The sequence below is a fragment of the Narcine bancroftii genome, chromosome 13, assembly GCF_036971445.1.
Source record: "Narcine bancroftii isolate sNarBan1 chromosome 13, sNarBan1.hap1, whole genome shotgun sequence".
NCBI classification, from domain to species: Eukaryota; Metazoa; Chordata; class Chondrichthyes; order Torpediniformes; family Narcinidae; genus Narcine; species Narcine bancroftii.
The window spans coordinates 31,024,475-31,051,369 of record NC_091481.1 but is presented as its reverse complement, the minus strand read 5'-3'; the positions used below and the strand labels follow the sequence as shown (position 1 = coordinate 31,051,369).

The following is a 26,895-nucleotide window of genomic DNA, read 5'->3' as shown; positions in this document are numbered from 1 at the left end:
TGCAGAAATAATCTTTATGGAAACACATAAAGAGATCACAACAGGAATAACACATGCAAGTAATCTCAATCACACAGCACAGTGCAACCAGTCGCGTTGTACTTTACCGATACCAGCACGGGTATACACCGCTGTACAAAACTAGAGCATTCCTATAAAACTTTTCGTAATCCAAAATGACGCAAAATGAAGACCCATTCACTACTACTGGAGGCTATTTTTGCAAAAGCGACAACATATTAAAAACCCATTCAAATCCTTTCGTAAAAGCCATCATGGATTTCTTTGTAAAAGCGAATTTTCGTAATTTGACATTTGTAAAGTGGGGTATACCTGTAACTGCTTACACTCTTACAAGCACAGTACAACCCAGTCTCACATCGGACTTAATGTGACCAAAAGAAGCAACTGTTTACACAGACTCGTCATAACCAAGGATGACAATTTGCTACCCGCCATTCCTTGTCTATCATGGACACAGCTCAAATGCTATCTACAACAGTAGGTAACACACCTTGCCAATGACCCCTTCAGCATTGTCCACAGCAGGGTTCACCTCAGGGCCAAAGAGCAAAAACTACTGCACTTGATGTCTTGGGTAAACTTATACCTCTCATTTTGTTCATTTTAGATTGGTCACAGTGTTTGAGCTACCGAAAGAAAATAGACACACACACACTGAGAGCAGTTCAGTTTATACAAAGCTTTATTACTAAATCTAAAGCTGAATTCACACTACAATATGCAAGCCCTTCACAATTATACTTATCAACACCTGGACTGGTCCCAACTGCCGAAGCGAGGCAATGACTGCACACTTGTAGTAGGTTGTCGGGGTGCTGGTACGGTAGCAGCTTCTCTACCTCCCTCGACTGGGATGTTAGCTGGACTCTTGAAGTTCTTCTTCTTGCTGAGAGATGTTGCCACCTCTTGGAGAGTCTCAATCTTCAGCAGTGGGACCATGGCTTATATTACCCAAAAGTTGTTTACTTCAGATCTTATCTCTTTGAACAAATGATTTAATTATCTTCAAGGTCTCCTGACGGTCTGCGACCAACAAAAGAAAACTGCATCTCTGGGCCTCATGGTGGAAGTTGGATAATGTCTACTGATTCATATGCATCCCTGGGCCCCATAGTGTAAATTAGATAATGTCTTCTGATTCAGCTGCATCCTGGGCCCCATGGTGAAATTTAGGTGTGTCTACTAAATATGCATCCTGGGCCTCATGGTGTAAATTAGATTATGTCTGCTGATTCTAAAAAAACAAGCAGGTTCTCAGCCTTGCTGAGAAGTAAAAAACACAGTTTAAATCTTCCATTACACTTGGCGGACTTTATAGTACGGTAGGCTGGAGGGTCCAGCCCAGGTAATCACAAAGTCATTAAAAGGGCCAATGGTCAGGTGTGAACCAAAGGGTAGGAAGAGTCCAATCTTGATTGGCAGATGATGTGAATTCTGACTAGGTTCCAGGCAGAGAGGTCATGTGATTCTTCGCAATCCATACTCCCACCAGGTTCCAGACAGAGGTAACCCTCCACAATCCACATTACACAAGCCTAACCCAATAACAACTGTCTGTTTCCATCCAAGCTGTCCCAAAACAGAAAACCATACCTCCTAATTGTGGCAGAAACATTATTTTAAATTTAGAATTAACTGCAGTCTCACCTTCTAATAAGGTCTGGGGATTATCCATGAAACGATATGATAAAATTGGCATCACCAACTCAGTGTTTGGCATGAAGAACAGCTGGACGATCACCAGGATTTGTGGAGTTGTAGTGATTCAAGACACTTCCAGCTCTTCCTTGCATGATCTGTCACACTTCCATTCATTATTTTAAGGAAAATTGTTTCCTAACATCATTCTGAAATTCAGAAGCTCTGTCCTATCACAGTTAACGTAACAGTTAGAGCACTGCTATCACCGTGCCAGTGACCCGGGTTCGTATCTGGCACTGTCTTCACGGGTTTGTATGTTCGCCCTGGTTGGATTTCTTCTGGGTGCTCCATTTTTGTCCCACCCTTCAAAAAAGTATGATGGCTGTAGGTTTATTTGGGCGATATGTGCTCGTGGGCTGGAAGGACCAGTTAACATGCTGAATGTCTAAATTTAACATTTAAAATAAGTACCGAGGCAGTCACAATTCAGTTTGCTGAATGTGGGTGCCCTTCTGCTCTGTGTAATCAGGGCAGTGCCATCTTTGCAATAGAAGGGAAACTGACTCCTTGTCAGCTAAAGTCCAAATTGCAATGGATCTCGGTTGGGTTTTGTATCACGAGAAGAGACCAATTCAAATGATATTACTTCAGGAACGGGTTTGATAAAGGTGATATTTCTGTGGCATGTCAGTACCTGAGAGTGAATTCTTAACTGAATTTCTCCCAGTGTACTTCTCAGGTTATGTCATTTTTAATCATTTCACTTCCCTCCCCTTCCAAAGAAATGCTTGTTGTTTAACGTAACCAGCTGAGACCCAGCAGCACAGCAGACAGATTTCAACTTATTTACATCTATTTTAAAATCAAAGCCACGATTGATTCACCACAACCCCTCATCATCTTGATATTGAGTAGTGATTTAGTTTGCTAAGGATGTTAATTTTGATGCATCCATGTGTGGAAGAATGGTCAGTGTGAGGTACATTTGTTGCTGAAATGCCAGTTAGGAAGTCACAACCAGCTAGCTTCAGCTGACAACTGTCAATGTTGGACATTTAAGTCTAGCTCTGGGACTTGAGTGCAGGTTGCCCCTGCATTATAGTAGATTTGAGTTCCATGAAGACAGTCTGTATCTTAATTATTCATGATGTAAAGCCACATCATTTGTGTGAGCGTCAAGAACATAAGTTCCATGAGAGTAACATTTTATTGTTTCTCAGATTATTTCTATTACCACAACTGCCGTAACCTGTACATAATTTCAACTGATGTAGTATTCAAGTAGTGCTGCTTTGACAAAGGTACATCTTTTAGACTCTGAAGTGATTCCATGTGTCTGTTCTGATATGTATTAAATATCTAATGGCGTTAGTCAATGCATAGGAAGCTCCCTGGCCTTGTAAAATGTCTCCGCTCTCTCCCACAACCCCATGTTGGTCCCCACACTGATCCCTCTGTCCCGCTCTCTCATCCCACACTGATCCCTACATATACATAAAAAGTGTACAGGTACACTACAGTATCCCATAAAGCTTTGCAAGGTATATAATATGGTGTCTGCACAACATCCACATCGCATAACGCCCGATTTCGCAGAATGTATGGTGGACGTTAAGCGGCACACACCCTGTATAGGGTTCGGTACTAATCGCAGTTTCCGACATCCACCAGGGGGTCTTGGACCATAACCTCTGTGGATAAGGGAAGGACGACTGTAATTGCAGGTGAGGTTATTTCGGATGTTGCTCATACCAGTATAAAGTGTAGTCATTTCTTTGGTGCAAGAATTGAAGAGGAAGAGGTTTAGCCCTTTATTGATTCTCAAGCATAATCTATTCCAGCCACAATAATGAGGTGAAAATCACAGGAATGGCACGGAATAAAGCCACCACATAATTTGGCATATTTACTGCTGTTAGATAAACTCAGCATATTTGATACTACTCAGTACTTTCAGCATTTTCCGTTCTTGCATTAAAACATCCAAGCCTTCTTGCTAATAGGTTTCTCCACTGTAGGATATCTCTTTTTTTGGGGGGGGGAAAAATAACTCCTGCAAATGTCTGTGTTCCAGATTTCCTTACAAACCTCTGATAGGACTGTCTAAGGGAAGAGAATTGGCAAGGAAAAAAAAGGATGAACTGAACACATATGTAACTTATTTGATGAATGGATCACCTCAGGTTGCAAAGGTAACCCGTGCAAAAAGTCCAAACAAATTGTACTTTGGTATCCTCTAAATTTGTGCACAAATCTATTGGGTTTTGTTTTTCATTGTTCATTCAAGGGATATGGAGTTTTTTAGGCTGTGTCAACGTAATCTAATTGCTGTTGAGGAGCTGGTCATGAGCAACGGGTGTTGTTATTCTCACAGTGCTGTTTGGGAGGGAGTTCAACCCAGCAAGGGTGAAGGACCGGTGACATAGTTACAGGCCAGAATGGGGTGTGGCTTGTTGAGGGGTGGGGGGGTGGGGGGGGTGGGTGGAGGGACTTCCAGATGGTGGTGTTCCCTACTCTTGCTGTCCTTGTTTTTCTAGTTGGTAGAGGTCATGGGGTTGGAAAGTACCGTCTCAGGAGTTGTTGCATTACATCCTGCAGGTGGTACAAACTGCTGCTCCTGTGTGTTGGGGGTGAAGTGACTGAGTGGGTGTGGATGGGGTGCCTATCATGCAGGTTGCTATATTTTTGTATGGGGTTGAGATTCTTGAGTGTTGTTGTCCAGGTGAGTGGACAGTGCTCCATTGCACCACTGGCTTCAGCCTTCTAGATGGTGAACAGGCTTTGGGGAGTGGAGAGGTGAGTTATTTAATTTTTGTTCTTTTTTTTAATGTATACATACAGCATGGTAGCATGCCTTTCCAGCCCGCGTGCCTGTGCTCCCCGCCAAATTCACCAATTAACCTACAACAACTGACAATCCCTGCACATTTTTGAAGGGGGAGAGGATGAGCATCCAGAGGGAACAGGGGGAGAATGTTCAAAATCCTTACAAAAAACGCCAGTCGCTGGCGAGGTGATAGCATTGTGCTAACCACAACCCTAACCCTGTCACCCTGCAGGTCAGAGGCTGTGAATTACGCAGTTATTCACTGCAGGATACACAGCCTCTGACCTTGTGTACTGTATATGATGACTCCATTTTCGTTTCAGTTCAATGGTAACGCCAGGATATTGCGGCCTCTTCTCCAATTTTAAATTTAAATTTAGACATAGAGCACGGTAACAGGCCATTTCAGCCCATGAGTCCATTCCACCCAATTAACTTACACTCCCGGTGCGTTTCAAATGGTGAAAACCCACGCAGACGTGAGGAGAAAGTACGAACTCCTTACAGAGAGTGCGTGATTCAAACTCCAGTCCTGATTGCTAACGCTATAAAGGCATTGCACTATCTGCACTGACCAATAGTTAGTCAATGTCATATATTTCATGCTCCTAATAATCTTCTGTCAAGAAAAAGAAGACTATCATTTACTTAATTGTAATTATTCTCCCTTTCTCTCTGTTAACAATTTACCAAGCATTAAAAGCAATCATTTACTTCTTATCTATAATTATATGCATGAACTCTATCCCTGCACATTGCATTCAAATACAAATCCAACAAATAAAAATCATTCTGTGTATTGATTTCATTGATCCCGATTTTAACCTCTTTAATTGAATTTATGTCAAATGCATTAATATTCACCCAAAAATATTTTAGCTGTAATTAGCTTTAACATTAGTCCAAAACTGTGAAAGTTTTCTTAAAATAATATATTTTCAGTTAACAAAGTTAGGAAAAAGATATTTGTAGAATAAAGACATGTCTTGAGTTTGATCCCGAGGGCTCAATAGCAATTATGTTTTAACTGCACTATAAACTCCCAGAGCCTAAAAATAATAATGTTCATCATTTACATCCATCTCCATTCAATTAGATCATGTGCAATGGCAAATGAGAAGAGATTTAGTTTAATTTTGGCATCGTGTTCAGTAGGGTCCTATGAGATACTCTTCTATGTTCTATGAAACTGGCAAATCTACCTACTGGGTTGCTCTTGCACCCTCTGACCTCCCCAAACCAACTCCCCACCCCCCCGACCTCCCCTACCTTCCTTCTCTACCCTCTGACCTCCCTAGCCCTCCACCTCCTCCTACATCCTCCACTACTCTGACCCCTGCTCGGTTTTGTCGTGGTCCCGTACTTACTTTTGTTGGGAGCGGTGCTGGCCAGTGCTGATGTCTCCCATCCCCGCACTGCCCATTTCTACCTTTTACCCAAGCTGCACAAACCCAGCCATCCGGGTGGACCCATTGTTTCTCCTTGCTCTTGCCCCACTGAATTAGTTTCATCTTACCTTGACTATCATTTCTCCCCTGGTCCAATCCCTCCCCACCTACAACTGCAATACATCATATGCCCTCCATCTCTTCAATGACTTCAGATTCCACAAACTAGACTGCCTCATCTTCATGATTTTCTGGACCAGATACCTGACCAGTTGCCCTCTACCACCTAGCAGAACTTGTCCTTTCTCTAAACAACTTCTCCTTTGACTCATCTCACTTCCTCCAAATCAAAGAAATAGCCATGGGTCCCCACATGCGTCCCAGCTACGCCTACCTGTTTGTGGGCTCTATGGAGCAATCATGCTGCAGGTCTACATAGGCAAGGCCCCTCAACTTTTCCTCTGTTATACTGATGACTGCATTAAGGCTGCCTCATCCACCTGCAATCAGCTCGTCAACTTCATTCACTTCGCTGCCAACTTCGACCCCAACCTTAAATTCACCTGGTCCATCTTCAACAACCTTCTCCCCTTTCTGGATTGCTCGGTCCCCATCTCAGGAGACGAGCTTTCCACCGACATATAATACAAACACAGCAACTCCCACAATTACCTCGATCCACCAACTCCTACAATAACTCACATCCTGTTCTCCACAAGGATTCTATATCCCTTCACGCTATTTCTCCATTTCCACTGCATCCGATCTCAAGATGAGGACTTCCAGTCCAGTCTGCCTCCTTTCACAAACATGGCCTCCCCTCCACCACCATTAACTGAGCCCTCACCCGCATTTCGTCCATTTCCAGCTCATCTGCCTTGACTCCCTCTGCCCCTAGATACAACAAACTTAGGATGCCCTTTGTCCTTACCTACCACCCCACCAGCCTCCACATCCAATACTTTATTCTTCAGAATTTCTGGTACTTACAACGCGATCTCACTGCCAGACACATCTTCCCCTCTCCTCCTTCTGTAGGGACCAGTCTCTCCATGACTCCCTGATACACATCCCTCCCTACCAATTGCCACCCCCCCATGGGACCTTCCCCAGGGGGTGCAACATTTGCTCCCACTCCTCCTCCCTTACCACAGTCCAGGACCCCAAACACTCTTTTAAGTGAAGGAACACGTGTATCCGCAGGATTGATTTATTATATCCAGTGCTTCTTTGTGGACTTCTCTATATCTGGAGCAGACTGGGAGATCACTTCGCTCTGTCTGCACTAGTGACAGGGACCTCCCAGTGGCAAACCATTTCAGCTCTGTGTCCCACTCCCACACCCACTTGCCTGTCCGTGGCCTCATGTACTATCCCACCAATATCACCGGTAAATTGGAGGAAGAGCACTCTCCATTTGGATGGCATTAACATCAACTTCACCAGTTTCTGCTAATCTGCTCTCATTTCACCCTTCCTTCCCTTTCCCCCTGTCTTCTTTCTCTCAGCTCTCACCCCCATCACCTATTCATTTATTCATCTAGTCATTTATTCAGCTATTCACCTAGCAAGCTCCTTGCTCGCTGCCATGGCCTCCCTCCCTTCTCCACCTATTACCTCCTGCCTTTGCGGCCATGCTCCTCCGCCTCACCTCCCCTCCTACCTTTCCATTCGGTCGCCCGCCGACACTTTTTCTATACCTTGGTGAAGGGCTCAAGCCAGAAGTGTTGGTTATGTATTTTTATCATTGCTACATAAAGTACTCACTCCCATCTCTGAATCATGGGTCCTCTACTGGCATCACCTATGGCTCCTAGAACGCTTCCATCAGTGCTGTCTCTGCTCCAGGGGTTTCTACGAGGCTCTAAAGGCTGTGTACGGCCCCTCACCCCAAGTCCAAAGCCCGCTGCGCAGCTCAGACGGCAAAGTCCTCCTCAGCGACAAGATCTCCATCCTCAACCGATGGTCAGAACACTTCCAATCTCTTTTCAGTGCCAACCGCTCAGTCCAAGATTCCGCCCTACTCCAGCTCCCTCAACAGCCCCTAAGGCTAGAGCTGGATGAGGTCCTCACCCAGGATGAGACATATAAGGCAATCGAACAACTGAAAAGTGGCAAAGCAGCAGGTATGGATGGAATCCCCCCAGAGGTCTGGAAGGCTGGCGGCAAAACTCTGCATGTCAAACTGCATGAGTTTTTCAAGCTTTGTTGGGACCAAGGAAAACTGCCTCAGGACCTTCGTGATGCCACCATCATCACCCTGTACAAAAACAAAGGCGAGAAATCAGACTGCTCAAACTACAGGGGAATCACGCTGCTCTCCATTGCAGGCAAAATCTTCGCTAGGATTCTCCTAAATAGAATAATATCTAGTGTCGCCGAGAATATTCTCCCAGAATCACAGTGCGGCTTTCGCGCAAACAGAGGAACTACTGACATGGTCTTTGCCCTCAGACAGCTCCAAGAAAAGTGCAGAGAACAAAACAAAGGACTCTACATCACCTTTGTTGACCTCACCAAAGCCTTCGACACCGTGAGCAGGAAAGGGCTTTGGCAAATACTAGAGCGCATCGGATGCCCCCCAAAGTTCCTCAACATGATTATCCAACTGCACGAAAACCAACAAGGTCGGGTCAGATACAGCAATGAGCTCTCTGAACCCTTCTCCATTAACAATGGCGTGAAGCAAGGCTGTGTTCTGGCACCAACCCTCTTTTCAATCTTCTTCAGCATGATGCTGAACCAAGCCATGAAAGACCCCAACAATGAAGACGCTGTTTACATCCGGTACCGCACGGATGGCAGTCTCTTCAATCTGAGGCGCCTGCAAGCTCACACCAAGACACAAGAGAAACTTGTCCGTGAACTACTCTTTGCAGACGATGCCGCTTTAGTTGCCCATTCAGAGCCAGCTCTTCAGCGCTTGACGTCCTGCTTTGCGGAAACTGCCAAAATGTTTGGCCTGGAAGTCAGCCTGAAGAAAACTGAGGTCCTCCATCAGCCAGCTCCCCACCATGACTACCAGCCCCCCCCACATCTCCATCGGGCACACAAAACTCAAAACGGTCAACCAGTTTACCTATCTCGGCTGCACCATTTCATCAGATGCAAGGATCGACAACGAGATAGACAACAGACTCGCCAAGGAAAATAGCGCCTTTGGAAGACTACACAAAAGAGTCTGGAAAAACAACCAACTGAAAAACCTCACAAAGATAAGCGTATACAGAGCCGTTGTCATACCCACACTCCTGTTCGGCTCCGAATCATGGGTCCTCTACCGGCATCACCTACGGCTCCTAGAACGCTTCCACCAGCGTTGTCTCCGCTCCATCCTCAACATTCATTGGAGCGCTTTCATCCCTAACGTCGAAGTACTCGAGATGGCAGAGGTCGACAGCATCGAGTCCACGCTGTTGAAGATCCAGCTGCGCTGGGTGGGTCACGTCTCCAGAATGGAGGACCATCGCCTTCCCAAGATCGTGCTATATGGCGAGCTCTCCACTGGCCACCGTGACAGAGGTGCACCAAAGAAAAGGTACAAGGACTGCCTAAAGAAATCTCTTGGTGCCTGCCACATTGACCACCGCCAGTGGGCTGATATCGCCTCAAACCGTGCATCTTGACGCCTCACAGTTTGGCGGGCAGCAATCTCCTTTGAAGAAGACTGCAGAGCCTACCTCACTGACAAAAGGCAAAGGAGGAAAAACCCAACACCCAACCCCAACCAACCAATTTTCCCCTGCAACCGCTGCAACCGTGTCTGCCTGTCCCACATCGGACTTGTCAGCCACAAACGTGCCTGCAGCTGACGTGGACATTTACCCCCTCCATAAATCTTCGTCCGCGAAGCCAAGCCAAAGAAAAGAACATAAAGTACTCACTCCCATCTCTGACTCATGGGTCCTCTACTGGCATCACCTACGGCTCCTAGAACGCTTCCATCAGTGCTGTCTCCGCTCCATCCTCAACATTCATTGGAATGACTTCATCACCAACATCGAAGTACTCGAGCTGGCAGAATCCGCAAGCATCGAATCCACGCTGCTGAAGACCCAACTGCGCTGGGTGGGTCACATCTCCAGAATGGAGAACCATTGCCTTCCCAAGATCGTGTTCTATGGCGAGCTCTCCACTGGGCACCGAGACAGAGGTGCACCAAAGAAGAGGTACAAGGACTGCTTAAAGAAATCTCTTGGTGCCTGCCACATTGACCACCACCAGTGGGCTGATCTCGCCTCCAACCATGCATCTTGGTGCCTCACAGTTTGGCGGGCAACAACCTCCTTTGAAGAAGACCGCAGAACCCATCTCACTGACAAAAGACAAAGGAGGAAAATCCCAACCCCCAACCCCAACCCACCAATTTTCCCTTGCAACCACTGCAACCGTGCCTGCCTGTTCCGCATTGGACTTGTCAGTCACCAACGAGCCTGCAGCAGATTTGGACACAACCCTCCATAAATCTTCGTCCGCGAAGCCAAGCCAAAGATAAAGTACACTGTTTGGCCTGCAGAATTTTTCCATCATTTACTATTAATAAGGGTATCTAGATGAAATGAAGAAGTTGGGAGTGTAATCTTTTATTAGTGCTGCTGTTAGGTTGGGCAGCTAGGCATTGCACGGCAAGCACCTTAGTATATGTTTAAAAATAAGGGACTTAAGCACCCTCCCAAAAACAGAGCATCATGTTTCTCTCCCTTTCTTTGTGCATCTTGGTCCAGACTTCTCTATGCTACATTAGCTATTGCTGTTTCCTTGAGGTGCTCTGCTATTAATTGTGTTCGGAATTTCAATTGCAGGTCACAGGCAGAAAGAAACTATGTTTACATAAATTGGTTTGTATATTCACCACTTAGGTGAAAAATATAATCGGTAATTCAGATCGCAGAGTTCAAAGTTTAACTCTCTGATCCTGAATCTTCCAACGATGAAAACTTTCAGTGAAGTAAACAATAGGCTATAACCTATATGCGAGCTAAAATTCTTACCCAGTTTGCTTCCTGAATCTTCAAACACAAATCTAATCAGTATTCAGTGGATAGATCAGTTGATCTCCGACTGTCAGCAGTTTGTATGAAGTATTCAGTCACTAGACGGGCAATTTATGAAGCAAGTCGTCTCAGTTAAAGTGGCATCATGACTTGAATCCAATTCTGCTTCTCTTGGCTATGATTAAGATAAACAAATTTTTATTCTTTTCATCAGAATTTTCTTGACAGGGTGAAACAATTACATTCTGGACTGCAGTTCAGATTTGTGTTGATCCGGGCTCTTCAAATTACTGGAGCAATCAGCTTAATTTCCAAATAACATGTTGAAAAGATACCCCTCAGACCATTAGGGTGGTGTATCCAGAGTTATGTATGGTTTTTCACTGTCATACTCTCCTTGTAACTGTATTAAAGGGTTAACTACAGTGTTTTCCTGAATCAGAATATAAATTTCCTCTCATATTTTCATGACATAATGGAGGCCGTTCAACCCATTTAATCTATGCTTGCTCTCAGAACATTCCTATCAATGTCGTACCCGCCCTTAATTCCGATTTACGCTACACCATGAGGGAAGCTCTTCAGGAATGAGACCTTCCATCCATGGTCACACCACAATCAGGCTAAAGACCATTCTAACAATTTTTAAACAACATTTGATATTTTTGTTGGGGGGATATTTTTGTCTGTGATGGTGAAGCACATCAAAAACCCTTTAATTGGCTGCTAGATCTAGACCTAAGATGTCAAATAAGGATGAAATCCAATTAAATGTGTAATTTTTCCTTTGAAGAATGACACACAAATATGCTTATCTTTCCAGTCCAATTAACCCACAAACCCTGTACATTTTGGAGTGAGGGAGGAAACTGGCAAAAAAACCCACCCAGGCCACAGAGAGAATGTAGAAATTCCTTATAGGCTGCGCCAGATTTGAACCTGGGTCACCAGCACTGTAATAAAAACACTCCAAAACCCTGAAGAAATTCCGACCGTCTTCCTGAGATTTTCTGTCTGTTTCTTTGCTGGTTCTGCTTATTCCTTGAAGAAAGGCTCGGGCCTGAAATGTCGCCAATGTATCTTTGTCTCCTATGGTTACTGAAAGTCCAGCTGAGCTCCTCCAGCATTTCGGTGTGATTTCACTGTAATCACAGGGTCTGCAGACTTTCATGTAATCTTCATGTAGACTTCCCTGTAATCTACAGATGTGCTTCCATTAGAAGTCAGACCTCAGTAAAACCAGAGTTCTGCAGCCTTACCCCTGATTTAAATATGAAGAGCCAATCACAGTCGAATTCCGATGATCCATTGGTAACTGGATCGCCAGGTTCCATTTTTGGGCACTCCCTTTAAACTCCCCAGGGCCCCATTCCTAAGCTCCTTTCAACTCACTTGGACCCATTTTCCCATGTTCTCTTTAAACTCACCAAGTTCACTGGAAGTGTTATTATAACCACAGTATAACATGCAAGCAAAAAAGTGAAGTGTATGTGTTTTGGGGTATTAATACTGTTACGGGGATGTGAGAATAGTTATGGGTAAAATATGTCTTTAAAAATGATAGATTGTAGGGGTTTCGTTTAGGTTACACTTCACAGAGTAACACTCCACAAAAGACATCTCATTTAAAATGCAAGAGCTTTGCTGAAGCTGGACATTGAGCAGAAGGAATGAAGAATGCTGATCTATTGTGTATAGGCAATAAACTCCAGGCTCAGAGATGCTGATAAGATCTTTCAAGGATTGGGTTTGGAGCCCTGTAAGAAGTCATATGGTTTTTACAAGCAGAGAGAGGAAAAACAGACAGGTTTTGGAAAGAGAAAGTGAAGTCCGTTCTCCAGTAGCAGTTAAGGATGCAAAATGGCAAGCTGGCAGGCTTGCTGAAAAACCCCATTTTGAAGACGAGTTGTGAATTCTGACTTCAGCCTGCCCAAAATCTTTGTACAAGAGGAAATGGCTGGCTAGAGTGTTTCTCCTGAATTAAGGAAAACGAGAGGAACTCTGTGGTGACTTGGAAGAAGAGGTTATCATTTGAAAAACCCATGATGGGGCAAGTTTCTTCGGCAAGACACTGAAGTGACTGATTGGAGGAACTCAGTTTGCGTGTGTCCAACGAGCAACAAATTTCTCTCTGAAACCAACAAGAACCTCCCTGAGCGATAACCATTTAACTTTAAGCACCAGAGCCTGGTGAGGATTCATAAATGTTAAATTCTGTGCACAGTATAAGAATTGTCTGATACTGGTGAACTTGGAGAAGTGAATGATTGGACAGTGAAATGGAGAACTTTTCTGAATATAGACACATTGCATACACATGAGCTTAGAATTAGAAGGGGGTTAAGCTAAGAGAAATAAGTTAAAGATTGATCCTGTTGTAATGTTTAAAGAAAATTAAAAGCAACTTGTGTTTAAGTATCCATTGTCTTGGTGAATTTCTATTGCTGCTGGGTTTTTTCTGGGTTTGTAACAAAACGATTACCATACAGTAGTCAAGAAAATAGACTAGTTCCAAGAGTGCCTGATTGTTTGACTTTCACAGTATGTGGTTCTATTTTATCGGCGAACACAAAGTTCCTCTTGTAATTTCAACATTTCATTGTTTAGTTCAGTCAAACAAATGCCGAAGGCATAAATTTGGGATTGAATTATATTCCTAAAATAAAATGCGATGGTTTAACAAGAACCCATGGAAAAAAAGCACACATGCAAGTATGTTGATGTTGAAATTTTTTTTGCCATTATCAATATTTTTGAGTTTTTCCTGAAACCCGACTCAACCTTTTAACTCTTTTTAATCAGTCATAGTGCATGCCGCAGAAACACTGTCAAATACTCCTTTAAGAAGGTGCATTGTTGGAATGTCCCTTGCGGAGGAAATCTGAAGTGTCGTCCCATTCTGGCCGATGAGTGACACCAGACTGCCCAAAGCTGTTGACTCTTGAGTGCCCTCTGATGTGGCCTCACAAACCCTTGGATCAAGGGCAATTTAACGTCGTTTCTCGATCCCGAAAAACTAAAGCTTTTTTTTGAAAATTAAAATGCAGGGTTTTAACCATGATGATGGATTGAAGTCAAACTTTCCCTTCAGTCCTGGTTCATATTTCCATGAGGCAGGATTGCATTATATTTGCTTATGAAATTTCACTACATTTTGCATTTTTGAAGTGAGTCATGCATGAAAATCATACATGTGATTTTAAGAATATATGTTCAATATATGCAAACAGGACTTTTTATTATTATTTTTCAGAGTGACCTCATCTACACATTTTTTCATTGTTTTCCAAATAATGAAAGACCTTCTGTGTCAACGTCATCAGGTACTGAAACAGTTCCTGTCAATCATTTTCTGCTTCTGACCACTTTCTGTAGTTCATTCCACACAGAGATAATACTTGTACTTTCAAGCCATGGTTGATCAGTTTGATATACTTGCTTGTCTTTCAGAGGCCTCCTCTCACATGGAGAAGTTGTCAGCAAGCACACAGCTCCTCATCTCCTGGGAGAACTGCAAGCTGTCTGTGATGGTGAAGCACATCAAAAACATTGTAAGAAAGTTGTTTACATCCACAAGGCGTTCAAACCCACTCTGCTGCAGGAGATTCTGTTGGATAGATGCAAAACTGCCAATGCTCAGTCCTCATGACCTTCGCTGTTGTATGCATGCAACAATGCAATCCTTATTTTACGGGAAATCGTGTCCTAAATGCACACATTTTGTTAACGTTTTGCTTGCTGTAAAGGCACCGAAGAGGTCCCACTAGTCTAGCACCCCTTCCAATCAGAGAAATAAAAATGAAAGGGAGTCCTTTCAGTGACACTCTCGCCGCCTTTGAAACAGCACGGGCCTCCTGTCCGCTCCGGCAGTGAACCCAAGTTCCTGGTTCAGGACCTCCGATAGAGTTTGGGAGTAATTAACATTAGAGGCCCCTCGGGTGCCCCGGTCACCTTCGACGCCCTTACAAATCCCAGACCCAATACCTGCCTAGCCTGAGCCAGTCTCCAGCAGCCCAGTCTTTCAGCTGATGAGCCACTCACTGGTGCGTCATCAACCTCACCTTCCTTTGGGGTCCTCGCCCAAGCTTCTCCTTGGTGGGGAGGTGTTCCCCAGCTCTGGCCCTCTGTGCCAGGCTGACAATCTGGAGCCTGCAACCCACTGCCATTTAAAATTTTTAATTTAGACATGCAGCACGGTAACAGGCCCACCAGCCCGTGCCGCCCAATTACACCACAACCGTCAGTACCTTTCGAATGGTGGGAGGAAACTGGAGCCCCTCACAGAGAATGTACAAGGCCCTTACAGACAGTGCTGGATTTGAACCCCAGTCCCCGCAGCTGTAATAGTGCTGCACTAACCGCTACACCAACCGTGCCGCCCCTTGTATTAAAAGTAATTCATCATTGTCACTTCCACCAAGCTGCCACCGAAAATAATGTAAGGCCCAGGCAGGGAAAATTAACTTGTGTGAAGATTGTCAATGTTTCCTACTGGCTGGTATAGGCCTGATGTCAGTTTCTAGAAAAGCAAGCATACTGAAGTAAAACAAAATTTAGCACATGTCAGGATGTTTCTGGCTCCAGCAGCCCCGTGCCTGGTGTTGTCTTTATGGTCTCGAAATCATTAATCAGTAGAATACTGGACATGGTAATTCATTCCCTTTTCAAAGCCCAAGAAAGGATATAATCCTTGCCTTTTATAAAAAAAATCTCAACCCTTTTTGCTATTTTATTGCTAGGCTGAGAACATTGTCACCGTTTGAAAATGAATTGTGGAAGAACTTTGTTCTTTGCAAACAATGTGCAAGTCAAACCATAATTTTTAAGCAGTTGTTTCAATTAGTTCCCTGACAATCTGACAGCAGTGACTCATTTTGGATCGCAGCTTGGTTTGAAAAGGTTTAGTGATGCTTTATAAAGCAGCAAAGATTCTTCATGAAATGTCGCTTTCTAGAAATTGTATGAACCAGTTGACGGATAATATATTGAGCTGCTCCCCAATGACCCATGACGGGAGGATTGGGTGGGAATCAAGCCCCTTTCACACCGCCAACCCTCTTAGGAAGCGGGTAAACTTACCAGGCATGCCGCACCGGTAGGCCCTACAAACTGGGCCACTGGTTCTTCTGGACCTAAAGAGGCCCCACCTCCAGTGGTGATGTCATGAGTGATGTATTATGTACCTGCAGGGCAGTGAAAGGGTAGCAGGAATAAAGCGCATACGTGCTCCATGTATAAACTTGGGAAAATCCTCTGCAGTGGGCTTCAGACTGTTCAAACGTAAGTCAAACGCACAGACCAGCTTGTCATTATTCCATAAACAATAGAGTATAACACTATTTACAAAGCATTACATTGTATTAGATATTATAAGTAATCTTAAGATGATTTAAAGCACAGATATGCGATGACAGCTCCACCAGCTGTGCGCTGACAGCCCCCGCTGGTCATGCTGTGAAATATAACTGTGCAGCCGGCGGGGATGTCAGCGCATGGCCGGTGGAACTGTCAGCAGCGTACCTGTGCTTTAAATCAACTAGGCTGACGCAAGCATGCGGGCACTAACGTCACTAATGGTACCTGGTAATTTGAGTAGACCATCCACACCACCACAGAGTGATTAACGACTTAACTCAACCAGGCTCTGACACTTCCCCCGACCAAGAGTCAGATTTTTACTCACCCTGTCCAGTTTGGACTTTTCACACCACCAGATTACTCACTACTGACCTGCTAAATTGGCAGGCTCAACCCATTTTATTTGGCAGCGTGAAAGGGGCTGAGTCCGTCCAGATGTTGCCCTGAGAATATTGACTTTTCAGCTATTTGGAACTTAGCTCAAGTACAAAAAATATTCACTTGCATTTTGTAAGATTTGCCATCATTGGTGGAGCATGAGAAAAAAAATCATTTGCAATATACTTGTGCTTTGAAAGGGTGGTGTGCAAAATGTTCAACCAGTTTGAACATCATCCTTTCAGAGCAAAATATGATAATGCTGCATTTTGCCAATAATTGTTCACAAAGCTGTTGGCATTTAGCAAAAGAGCAATAAATTTCTAGACACCCCTATGAAAGAAATATGCCATTGTAGCTGACCACTACAAAGAAACACGCACGCACGCACGCACGCACGCACGCACGCACACACACACACACACACACACACACACACACACACACACACACACACACACACACACACACAGAGTGTGGCAATTTAAGCTCACTACTTTATTAGGGCTGGAAAGGCTGCTTTTATACTGTTCCAAGTTCTCGCTGTTTTTACACAGTCAACCATACGAATAACAATAGCGGGCGGGAACATCCATGCATATGAAATCCCCTTCTTCCCCAGTCTGTTTCTGCTGAGTTAGCGGGACCGCTTGAATCCCCTTCTTCCATACGAATCCCCTTCTTCCCCAGTCTGTTTCTGCTGAGTTAGCGGGGCCGCTTGACCATTGCCATTTTAGGGCTGTGGGTCTGATGCTGCCCCAGCTTCAACCCCCCCCCCCGCCGGTTCATTGTCCTGGGAGTCGCTTTAGCGATCTCTGTCCGCGTCTGCTGCCACGCGATGTGCCGGCCCGATCTCCGCGATTGCAGGCTACCACTCCATACTTATTGGGCAAATGAGAAACCTCCCAGCTGTGGCTGCCACTGAATCTTGCAGAACGAGCAATGTAACTGAGGGGGATTGTTAGGTTTCAAGGTTGAAACAAGGAAAAAAATAAATTTTAATAACTTAGTTCAGTGTTTTGCTTATTTAAGTATAATTTTTTGGTTCATATAAAGGAAAGTTTTATCTTAGAATTGAAATCGTTTTTTTTTAATGTTTCTGATTGTCACTTTCGGAAGCATTGAGAAAACTTGATGATCTATCGAGTTTTCTGAAGCCCACAACCCTCCAATTCATGTGAGGCACTGTTCCTGAAGAGGGCCTTGCTGCAGGACTACTTGGGTCAACTTCCAGCTCCAGGAACAAGCACTCAGGAAAATCCAAGTCAACTTCTCCTCATCCCATCTCCATTGATACAACATAAGTGGAGACAAAATCATGTGAATTCCACAAGGAATTTGTTGATGTTGATCCATTGTGGCATTTGCAGTGTGGATCACATATTAAAATGTAACACGTCCAAATTGCTAATATCTTGGAAACCTTTGCCCAACCAAAGACAAAGATATTCATTAAAACTTGGAGAACTTTGTTAAGATTACGCATAAGTCAAACTAACACTCCAAAGCAGTATAGTGGTGCAGCAAGAGGTCTTGCTTCATATCCCCAATGACCCAGGTTCAATCCTGGTGCTGCCTATGCTGAATATTCCCCTGTTGTCCCTGTGAACAGGAGTGAGGATGGGGGGGATGGATTCCAAATGGGTGCTTCGTTTTCCTCCCACATCCCAAAGCCATGTGGGTGTTGGTAAATAGCGACTGTTGCCAGGCTGCATGATCACGCCCAGGTGAACAAATCAGAGTTTAATCCAATTCCGATTCACTGAGCCCTGTGTCGATGGACATTGAGCATTATCGTCAGCTTGGAGAGGACTGTTTAATGAAGCAACCTCAATCAACAAAAGCTCAGGTTAGTTTGGTAGTGTTTGCTTCTGCAATCAACCTGAGATTCTAGTAAGTGACATTTCTCCTTCTTGCTGATTTATAACTGTAGCTTTGGACAAATGCGCTGATTTTGAGTCTTGTGAGTTTTTTTTTAAACTGTAGTATATTATACGCTGTGCTAACAACTATGGTTCTTGAGGCGTTTCTTAAAATATATACAGGCAGTCCCCGAGTTAGGAATGTCCGACTTATGGATGACCCATACTTAATGAATAAATTGTTCCTCAATTTGCACATGCATCTAATGTTACCTCACGAATGCCCCTTCCAGTCTACAAGACATCGATGGAATGAAAGTTTTAACTTTTAATCATGATCTTTTTATCATAGATAGGTAAAATATCTACTATAATACTAGACACTAAGACAAACATTTGACTGATTGATGCTAAGTAAGAACCTGTTCTGACTACAAATTTGACTGAAAGATAAACTGAAGGAACGGTACTCGTTTGTAACCTGGGAACTGCCTGTACTCCAGATCAATGATAACAACTCTCTCCATTGTTAAAGACTTTAAGACTGATGACACAATGGCAAAGGTTCAGGACTTAGTAGTTCTGAACAAATCATAAACAAATAGACAGTTGTACAAAAAAAAGGTTATATTAGTTAAATGAATTTGCATTTTTTGCAAAATGCTGGACAAACGTCTGCAACATTGGACCAGGGGAAAATAAATATCGCCTTATGTTTTAAGGTGAACTTGTGATGCAGGACCTCTTCAGTATGCAGATAGATTTCAGCCCAAATTTTCAAGCCATAATTTTGTTTTTTGTTTTGATCCAATAATTTTGCTGTTTGTTATTGCATATAAATAAATAATTGAACAGCAGCTAATGCCGAATAGGACTAGGGTTGACCTTTTGGGGAAAGTCTACTTGATGATGCATCGAGACTGAGCTTTTATGCTCAGGCTCATAATTAATACCGAGCACGATAATCGTGTGCCTCATGTTTGGGAATGGACCCTCATTTAAATCCACCAGGGGTGTCCAGGGGTGAAATGAAGAGGATTTCAGCACTGGGGAGGTTTAAGAGTAGCAAGGTATTGAATGTGCAGAGGCATTCAAAGCTAAAAAATTGCAGAAGTAGACAGAGTTACAGACCTGCTTTCTGCTTTCCCAGACTGAGTTAAAGTTAATTAAAAGGCAACCATGCCATTGTGGGTTAGTGTCATGTACAGGTCAAGCCACAGGTTTCCTTCCTTAAACTAAACTTGCACTCCCACAACTTCACAGGCATTCTGGTTAATGCTAGATTCTAACGGATTTTTTTTTCAACTCAATTCAGATTATTGAACTTTCATGCAGGGAATTACATTTAGATCTTTGATTGTCTGCCATCAAAATTAGCCCATTACCCCATCATCTTTACAAAGACTAACACTAATAATGAGATGGCATTTTACAAAATTCTCCTTTCCTTCATCACTTCCACCACAAAAGAAAATTTTGTTTCAGAACATTTTTTTCCCCTCAGGTTGGCACGTCACAGAAACATGTCAGCACTCTGCCACTCAAATAATAATGAGTAGATTCAAGAAAGTCTAAAAACCATTGAAACCAAAATAAGACAAAGGAACAAGGCTATTTGTTCAATAAGCTTATTCTGTGGTTTAGTTCCGTGGATTAAATTAGTTTATATTTGGACGGAGATTGAAGGTTAGGGAAAAGTGACAATAATTCAGCAGAAAATTTGTCCAGGCATCCCTATATAAACAATCCGCTCGCCACCACACCCGGGGACGTCTCCTGGTGAGTTGGAAACTGAGGCCAAATGGTCCCCAAGAGGTAATCAAAACAAGTCCAGGGAGACTAGATAAATGGATGAAAATCATACTAAGTCAATCATTTTGTTCAGAGGGAGCATAAATCGAGTGCTGCTGCGTAATCTTGCAGTGTACGGAGCCAGGGAGGTCTGATTATTATTCTCTAATGTTTTCTTCAGGGATGCAAGGCTGGTGGTTTATAGCCGTATTTAATCTGAGCTGCTGTACAGCAGCCAACTCCCTGGTCCCCTGGCTTTTATTTCCTGTGTTTTCTCTGACCGTGACCTTTTGAATGACTTCATAGCTCCACATTATCCTCTCTCAGCTGGCTGTGTTGTTGCAGCCACACTTCACATGGAGACCAGCTGTCATTTATTAAGAGCTCTTCCCTCTGTTAATATCAACACCCTGCCTGCCACTACACTGGAGCTAATTGTTGACCCAGTGTTTCTGCACAGTTAGCCAATTCTGGCATTCTGCGATTATTCTATAAACAACCTTCCCACTGTAGGATGGAATTTTAAAAACAAATTACTTTGGAAGCAAGACTACGTTCTGTCACACAGCCCCAACCCTCCCTTTCCCAGTGTTTCTGATTCTTTAAATCCGGGAATGAAGACCTCGGATATAGATTGCAATAGGGCCAATGTGATTTCCTGGACCTGTTTTGATTGCTTTAAGGAGACATTTAGCCAGGGTTTTCACATGACTGGGAAGTTCAATAGTGTTTGGGTGTGGAGGGATGTGGATCGTTAATAAGGCCGTCACAATTTTTTGTGACAGAGTGGCGCATTTGTCAGGCTCCATGTCCCTCTCACTACCAAATTGGCGCTGACTTCACTGCAGGATGGTGGGTGACCCAATTGAACATTGTCACCCCAGCTAATTACAAACACAAGCATCAAGCACATATTGGCCAGTCCAAAGTAATATTTTCTCTTGGCAGACGCAAAGGAGAAAGATTACATCATTTGAAAATATTGCTTCACAAATTTCACACTGGGGCATGGGTAAATTTTACAAACTTCACTTCTCTGTGTTGATCCACGGGATGTAAATGTGGATTGGAAAATCGACCTCCTAATCCGTGCTCTCATCAAGTTAGATATTGAAGCCTCAAAGTTGCTTGCTGGTACATGACATGGGGGAGCATCAGTGAGATTTAAATTTTAAATTTAAGCAGCACGGTAACAAGCCATTTCGGCCAACACCTCTGTGCGGTCCAATTTACATCCAATTAACCTACAGTCATTTCCCCCCCGTACATTTCAAACAGTGTAAGAAAACTAGAGCCCCTGGGGAAATCCCACACAGACACGGGGAGAACTCCTTACAGACAATGCGGGATTTGAACACCGGTCCTGATCGCTGGCGCTGTAAAGGCTTTGCACTAACCACCGCGCCAACAGTGCCCCCCAATCTCCTGAAACTCTTTGAGAATTTGTCTGAAAATATGTGGAAAGCAGAACCAGCATATTTTGCACACTAATTCGTGAACTAAAATGAGCCCTTGAAGGCTCACAGCCAAGATCCTCATGAACTTCCCCCTGCAGAAAACATAACCATGGAAGCGAGGGATAGCATGGGAGAGGTCTCACAGAGGATTCTCCAATCTTTCGGCACTGTATAGCTCTTCCACTTCAGACAACACAATTAGATTGACTTTGTACTATGGGTGCTCGTGAACTATTCCAAGCCAAGAGCCAGTCAAAGGGCGAGGAATTGTATATCCAGGCATGTTATTGGGAAGAAAACTGCAATCAGGGATTAAAATGATCTAATATTGAAAGGGCTAGCAGAGGCCGTGCGTAGGATGTGAAGATGTGGACTCTAATTGTCATGCCCTTCCTGAAACCTGTGCAATGTGCTCCTGGTGAATCTTTTAATGGACGAACAGCAACAGTTGTAGATTTCTCTGGAGGCTCCAGTTTCTGCCAGCAGCTTGAGAAATGTGTGTAGCACAATCAGTAATCATGACCTAGGTAAATGGCATCAGCACACTAAAGCAGAGGTTTTCAAACTGCCCTCCTCCACTCGCATTCCACCTTAAGTAGTCTCTACGTCATCAGTGCTCTGGGATTAGTAAGGGATTGTTTAAGGCGGGATGTGGGTGGAAAGAAAAAGTTTGAAAACCACTGTTTTAATCGTACCTCATTGACTCTATGTGCACGGTTTCCTCACTCCAAAGGAAAAGGGCCAATGGCAATTTTTCTCCAGCAAAATATTTCAGTAAAAATTGGGTCTCAACCATCCCTTCCCACTCACATCCCACCTTAAGTAATCCCTTACTAATCACAGAGCACCGAAGGCATAAGGATTACTTAAAGTGGAATGTGAGTGGAAAGAAAAAGGTTGAGAACCCCTGGTCTGGGCACTCTCCAACCAGATGGCATTATCATCAACCTTTCTAGGTTCTGTTAAATTCCTCCCCTTAGTCTCTCTGCATCCCTCTCTCTCTTTCTTCAGCTTCCCATCCCTCTCATCAGAGAGCTACCACCTTGCCCTCTCACTTCAGTATTTTTCTCTTCCCCCATCATGACTTTCCCCATCCCTTCCTCTCCCCTTTTCCTTCAGGCATCCACTTGCTTTTTGTACATACCTTGACGAAGGGCTCAGGCCCGAAACATTGGTTACCCTTTATTTCCTATGGATGCTGTGTGACCTGCCGAGTTTCTGCAGGACTTTTGTGTATTACGTGTTCTTTCTTAGATGCAGCAAGAGAAAACCTTCAGCCTGCATGACTTAAACTTGATTCTTTCCTCATCGATTCACCACTCCGTTCAACACACTTAAATCCCTTGAAAATCCATGACAAGAGATGAAAACCCAAGCCATTTTAGAGGCAGAAATCTGGCAAAGTTTCTTACCAATGCATGCAATCAAATGTGCTCCAAGAGATTACTCAGGTCCTGAAATATCTTTTTCTTTGTGAGCTGTTAATCTACTCCGAGCAGGCAAACAGTCCAGCTGGTGTCAGAGGGAATTGAGAGAATGTGAGCCAACTGCTTGAAATGACAACCTGTCTGGAGATTCCCTGTTCTCCAGGGAATGAACCACCTTCTGATGTTTCACGTGCACCATGTATTCTGCAAGCTCAAATGTTAATGCATGTAATCAGAATGTTCTGCCAACTGCAAACACAATGGCTCAGGTGATGGGGGAATAAAAGCAGCAGCTGTTCAGTAAAAATTATCTTACGTGTCACTTAACAGAGGAATGCTGAAGATGCAGACTACCTCAGGCTGCGATGTTTAAAGCCTTCTCATATGTAAGCAAGAGAAATTGGCATGTACAATATAAAATTTAGATACTCAGGAACCACTGTGAAATCATCTGAAATTCTTCAGCTTTATATTCAATACAATTCTGATGTTAGAATACTATAATTATAACAACCAATTGGCAAACTTTCTCTGAAACATAATTTTAAATGCACGCATTATAACTTCTTCACAAGAATATTTTAAAATATAAAGATCTAGAAAAGATCCTGAAAACTGCAGTTTTGCACGCAATAAGCCAATGAGCATTTGCACAAAGCACTCGTCATTGCAACATTTCATCGTGTGTGAGGCCTGTGGCAGGTGAGATATAAAATTGTTGCAAGCTGGAAAATTTCTTTCTCCTTTTTGCTCTACTGGGTAAATGGGTAGTGGGCTCTTTGATGCATGCTCAATGTAGGTCATTGGAGAATGCGAGAGAGGGAAGAGATGATGAGTTCAAGTATCTGTTACAAAATTGGGACCTTGAGGTCATATTTAGGACATTGAAGGTGATTTCAATTAGAATTGTCACTAAACTGAGAAACAGTGATAAACTGTTTTATGTGCTATCCATGGAAGTCAACCTATATGTAGTGCGACAGTTTGTACCAAAGTAAACAGTTAATGCTACGATAAAACAATAGTACAGGATATAGTGTCACATAAGACAAAAATATAGGGTGAAGTGTGAAGGAGAAGAGTACAGTTACACTGTACAAGGCCTCATCTTTCATTAATGGCAAGTTGAGTCACGTTTACTGCCACATGACTGTACAATCCGACGAATCAGTGTTCTCTGATCACTGTTTGAGAGGTCCATTCAAGAGTCTGACGAGAAGGAAAGATTGAGAGTTTTTGGGTTCAAAGATGATGTAGTAGAAAGGGCTGTGCCAGGAATGCAAGCCCACACAAAGGAAAAGTTCTAACAAAAGACCTATCTCGAGTTAGTTGCCCCTCCGAGTTACACTGAAGTAGGTCTTGTATTGCTGCAAGGATCTGTTTCCATATGAGTGATCTGTACAGTCTGCAAGCTGTACATTCAATACAGAACATCAAGGCAGCAATAGTCAAGCCTGCACTACACATCATTAGGAGCCAAGGAAGTTCTGGCAATTAATGTGGTGTGCTCATACGTTGCAGTACCCAAAAGAACGAATGTTTAAAGTAAAATATTTTGTAGGAAGTTTGCTCTATCTCCCTGCTTCCAACATCAGATAATCTCAAACCATTCCTCAGACAGCAGTTTGTGCAGACATGGATTTATTCTTCTCTCCTTTTAGTCCTATCACTTTGCAGATCCGTTACATTTCTCATAAAGCAACAATCAAATAGTATTCCCCCAGGTATTTAAGACATCCTTTTCTATTGTTCAATCAAATGTAATGTGGTCAGGCTGGTAACTGGTTAAACTAAGAATTTAGACAGGGCAATTAAATAATTGGTATGGAACAATATAAAACAGTGGTTTTCAAAGTGCCCCCCTAAATTCACATTCCACCATAAGTCATCCCTATGCCATAGATGCTCTGTGATTAGTAAGGGATTGCTTAAGGTGGTGTGTGGGTGGAAAGAACAAGCTTGAAAACCACTGTTTTAATCGTACCTCACTGACTCGTTATGTGCACGGTTTCAGAACTCCAAAGGAAATGGGCCAGTGACAATATTTCTCCAGCAAAATATTTTAGTAACAATTGGGACAAGAGCAGTGATTCTCAGCCTTCCCTTCCCACTCACAGACCACCTTAAGCAATCACAGAGCTCTAATGGCATAGGGATTGCTTAAATTGGAATGTGAGTTTAGAGGGGGGGGCAGTTTGAAAACCTCTGATGTAGAGCATTGAACCAGCAATTCTTAATGCATGGAGCAGTGTGTCTAAAATTGCTAGTTTGAGGGTGAGCAGTTGATGAATTTTTTTTTTTAATTTGACATATCTAAGTTAATCTGACAAGTAAAGAACATAAAACTGCTAATTATGGGATTAATCTGTGCACGACAAGGCTGTTTCACCTTCATCGTAACAGATACTTAATGACTAACTTGTTTTAAAATGTTGCAAGATATCCGGAAATTCTGTAAAGGAATTTGATTTTTTTTTAAAGTTGAACATCTGGGATCCACTATTGCATTTGATGAATTGAGTTTCCATCAGAATTTTTTTTTAGTTTGTAATGTAATGACTACTACATTAGCAGATGATATTAGGAACCATGAATCTTCCTGAACTGCTGAATGCAGATTTGTGTCATTTATTTTTGCTAAACACTTGTCTTTCTCTCAGTTTTTACCAGATGGTTCTGCACCAGATGCTTATGTAAAGATCTATCTTCTACCAGATGCAGAGCGAGTCACCAAAAGAAAAACAAAAGTGGTTCCAAAAAACAGCAATCCAACATATAATCAGATTGTAAGTACTGTGCAGACCCTTATTGGTTTTATATTAGAAAGAAGCAGGAAAATAAAGACATTTAGCCCTTCTGCTATTCAAGGTGATAACCTCAATGCCATGTTTCTCCTCACTCCCCATATCCCTTGATGCTTTTTGTGTCTTAAAATCTTCCTTCCTCCTTCAATGTTTTCATCAACCTGTTATTCACTACCTTCTGTGGCAGAGAATTCTACATGCTCGCCCCCTCCAGATGAAGAAAATGTATTCTGAGACGGTGACACCCTTATTCCAGTACAGTCACCCACGGCTATTCTTTACCCCTGTTGCCTGGGCAACATTCTTCCCAAATTTATCTATCCCTGCCAGAATTTGCACATTGATCTAAACTCTCATGAATGTAAACGTAGTCAAATTAATATCTCCACACATTGCAGTCACACTATTCCCAGAAATCTGTCTGGTCATTGATTGCTGTCCTCCCTTAGAACATAGAATGATACAGCACTGTACAGGCCCTTTGGCCCTTGATGTTGTGCTGACCCATATATTCCTTCCTAAAGAAAAATCCTAGATCATAATCCTCTCTTTTTCTTTCATCCATGTGCCTGTCTAAGAGTCTCTTAAATGCCTCCAATGTTTCAGTCTCCACCACTATCCCCTGCAAAGCATTCCAGACACCAACAACTCTCTAAGTTTCTTTTAAAAACTAACCTCTTAACCTTGTACGTATGTGTTTGTTGATATTGCCCTGGGAAACAGGTACTGGCTGTCCACTCTATCTATGCCTCTCATAATCTTGGAGACCTCTATCAAGTTTCCTCTCATCCTTGAACACTCCCACGTTAAAAGTTCCAGCTCTGCTAACCTTGCCTCATAAGACTTGTTTCCCAATCCAGGCAACATCCTGGTAAATCTCCTCTGCACCCTCTCCACATCCTTCCTACAATGAGGTGACCAGAACTGAACACAATATTCTAAAT

At 43.2% G+C, this 26,895-nt stretch overlaps 2 protein-coding genes across 7 annotated transcripts in view; both read left to right on the top strand.

Annotated features, from left to right (window-relative positions):
* plekha5 (pleckstrin homology domain containing, family A member 5) overlaps positions 1 to 26,895 on the top strand; it is a 429,638-nt gene that overhangs the window by 56,402 nt on the left and 346,341 nt on the right. The window lies entirely within an intron of this gene.
* LOC138748689 (phosphatidylinositol 4-phosphate 3-kinase C2 domain-containing subunit beta-like) overlaps positions 1 to 26,895 on the top strand; it is a 90,144-nt gene that overhangs the window by 53,577 nt on the left and 9,672 nt on the right. The window contains exons 13-16 of the mRNA XM_069909296.1: positions 3,740 to 3,857; positions 14,128 to 14,197; positions 14,325 to 14,425; positions 25,808 to 25,933. Coding sequence (XP_069765397.1) covers positions 3,740 to 3,857; positions 14,128 to 14,197; positions 14,325 to 14,425; positions 25,808 to 25,933 — 415 coding nt within the window. The remainder of the gene's footprint in view (positions 1 to 3,739; positions 3,858 to 14,127; positions 14,198 to 14,324; positions 14,426 to 25,807; positions 25,934 to 26,895) is intronic.